Genomic DNA, 2,811 nt, shown 5'->3' with positions numbered 1-2,811 from the left:
GACTCGACGGCACATAACAACAACAAACAACATGTGAAGAGGGCAAAGGAGAATATTCTTGTTTGTGTGATTTGTGTCTATTTCTGTTACATTGTTCCACTTTCTTTTGTTTCTTCTAAATCTGTTGAAGGAAACTATGACAGATGGTGCAGTGGGCCAGTGCTCAGCTGCTAACCGAAAGCAGGAAGCCATAAGGGGAAGTTCTCCTATCACACCAGGTCACTATGAGTCCATAAAGATGGGCCAGGAAACCAAACCCAAGCAGGGAAATCTATAAGGCAGTTTTCTATCACAAAGGGTCAAACTCTATTTGAAATCAATTAACAATAAAAATCTATTCTTGCATTCTAAAAACATAAATATAATAAATATTTGTATAATGGTCACCTTTGTATACATGCTGTAGATACTTTGAAATTTCTTTTCAGATTTGCATATATTATTGTTAAGTGCTGTCAGATCACTCGTGACTTATAACAATGCCATGCACAATAGCTCTGAACCCTGCTCTATCCTGAGCTAGTCTAAATGTCTCCAACGAACATATCCCCATTACCCAACTGTGTGTCAATCTGTGTCATCAGGGTCTTCCTTGCTGTCCCTCGACCCTTCCAAGCATGATCTTCTTCTCCAAAGACTGGCCCCTTCTGGCTACCTGACCAAAGTCTATGAGATGGAGTCTTAAAATCCTTGCCTCCAAGGAGCAGCTTGGTTTCACCCTCATTAGGACTGACTTGTTCCCTTGGCAGTCCATGGTATGTTCAAAGCTCTTCTCCAGAACTGCAAATCAAAGGAATCGATTCTTCTGCTTATGCTTCTCCAAAATGTATTCGCCCCCCCTCAAAAAAAAATGTTAATGCAGTGAAATCTCATTTTTTTTCTCTCTTTGTTCCCCCAATAACTCAGGTTTATGTTGTTCTTTCCTTCCACTAACTAGATGTGGAACCTTGAGCAAATCTTTCTAGGTCTCAGTTCTATAAAATGAGAAGAACAATGCCTTTCTATTTAGAGGCAAGGATAGTAAAACTTCATCTCACATACTTTAGGCATATTGCCAGGAGGATCCAGTCTTTGGAAAAAGACTTCAGGCTGGGAAAGGTGGAGAGTCAGAGGACGGAAGACCTACAACAATATAGATTGACAACAGTGACTGTGACTGTGGACTTCAATATGTCAGATGTCATGCGGATGGCACAGTATAGGGAAAGATTCAGATCTGTGGTTTATAGGATTGTATGAGTTGCCATTGACCCAATAGCACGTACATAACAACAACATTTTAAAGAGAGTATTGGCCCACCTATTGATGTGCTTACTTCTAACTTTAGGAGACATAGATGGTGTGTTATTGTATTTTACTTTTTTTCAGATGGTTGACATTAGTACTGAAGAACTGAAACAACAGTTTGATCAAGAAATAAAAGTAATGGCCAAGTAAGTTTTAATTTGACAGTATGGTATAGTAGAAAAGAAAGTAAGACAAGAAATTTACCAAAAATATACTAGCAATAGTTTCGTATATTTTTAAAAAATAAAATGAAACCAAAGGATTTAGAATAGAGAAATTTTAAGTACTTTATAACTCTACAACTTTATAACTATATATGCTCATATGTGCACAGATTTTATAATAGTCATGTTTTAAATCACAGCAAAGTCTATGGAGTTTCAAATCCTTTTTTTGCTTTTCATGGTCACATTTTCCATTACCAGAATTTATAATAAAAAAGTGATATGTATATATTTTAAAAAGCCAAAATACTATTTCTAGACTAATAGACTCTTAGATATAAGTTAGGGGGCATTGGTGGTTCATGTTTGGAATTCTAGCCTTCCATGAGGGAAACATAGGTTCAGTCCCCGCCAATGCATATCATGAGAAATTTCACCCTTTTGTCAGTGGAGGCTTACATGTTGCTATGATACTGATTTCAGGGCAGCAGATTTCAGTTTAACCTCCAGGCTACAAGAGACTAAGATTAAAAGGCCTGGTGTTCCTCTGAACAGCAGCCACTGAAAATCCCTAACCCACTAAATATTGGAGCTGAAGCTTAGGCCCAAACCTGTCTGATTCCAGAGCCTAGGCTATTTTGGTATGAATCAAAATGGGCTTAACTCTTTAAAACCACGTCATACACTTTTAGATTCCTTGCTAATTGCTAAACCTCAAAAAGAAATAATAGACTGGGATTGATTGAGTTACGTTAAAAGTAATGCACACAGGACAAAAGAGAAAATTCCCCCCCCAATCCCCAGGTTTTGTTCTCCCACCTCTGCTTTCCACTTTAATCCTAATAGTAACTCGTTAAAAGTAGGTAATCTGGGAAATGAAGAAAATCCTTTTATTTTAAAGTGTGAGATCTGAATATCTTGATGTTTGCAAAAGTAGTAACCCAGACTGCTAAGATATATAGGAAGGAAAAAAATAGAGTGAGTTGTGGAAGGTCTAATTAAAGTCTTATAGGTGATCCCTCACTCACGTTAAAGAATAACAGGAAACAGTTATATCTCTTCACAATTTGATCACTGAGCTTTAAATCTTCTGAAGTTCTGTTAAGGAATGTTCATGCTAAAAAGTTCGTGTATTTTCTCCTAAATATGAAATCTATAGATTTCTTTTTACTTTTTAATTGTGATCTGAGTGCAAGTTTGCAGAGAAAATTGGTTTTCCATTCTAACCAAAATTTTTCAATGTATGAAAATACTTAAAATAATTGAATTATTTTTTAAATCTATTACCAGAGAAAATAATTATGCTAATATTTTTATGAATTTGCTTTATGATGTGTATATAGCATTTCCCCATGTCAT

At 36.0% G+C, this 2,811-nt stretch overlaps 1 protein-coding gene across 1 annotated transcript in view; it reads left to right on the top strand.

Moving 5' to 3' along the window:
- The window catches only part of IRAK4 (interleukin-1 receptor-associated kinase 4), a 27,797-nt gene that overhangs the window by 7,710 nt on the left and 17,276 nt on the right, over positions 1-2,811 (top strand). Inside the window, 1 exon segment of the mRNA XM_006888184.1 lies at positions 1,370-1,434. Within this exon segment, the coding sequence (XP_006888246.1) occupies positions 1,370-1,434 (65 nt within the window).

This window comes from Elephantulus edwardii, unplaced genomic scaffold (genome assembly GCF_000299155.1).
Source record: "Elephantulus edwardii isolate Elephantulus edwardi_28Jun2011 unplaced genomic scaffold, EleEdw1.0 scaffold00065, whole genome shotgun sequence".
NCBI lineage: Eukaryota > Metazoa > Chordata > Mammalia > Macroscelidea > Macroscelididae > Elephantulus > Elephantulus edwardii.
This window is presented reverse-complemented; position numbering and strand designations above follow the sequence as displayed.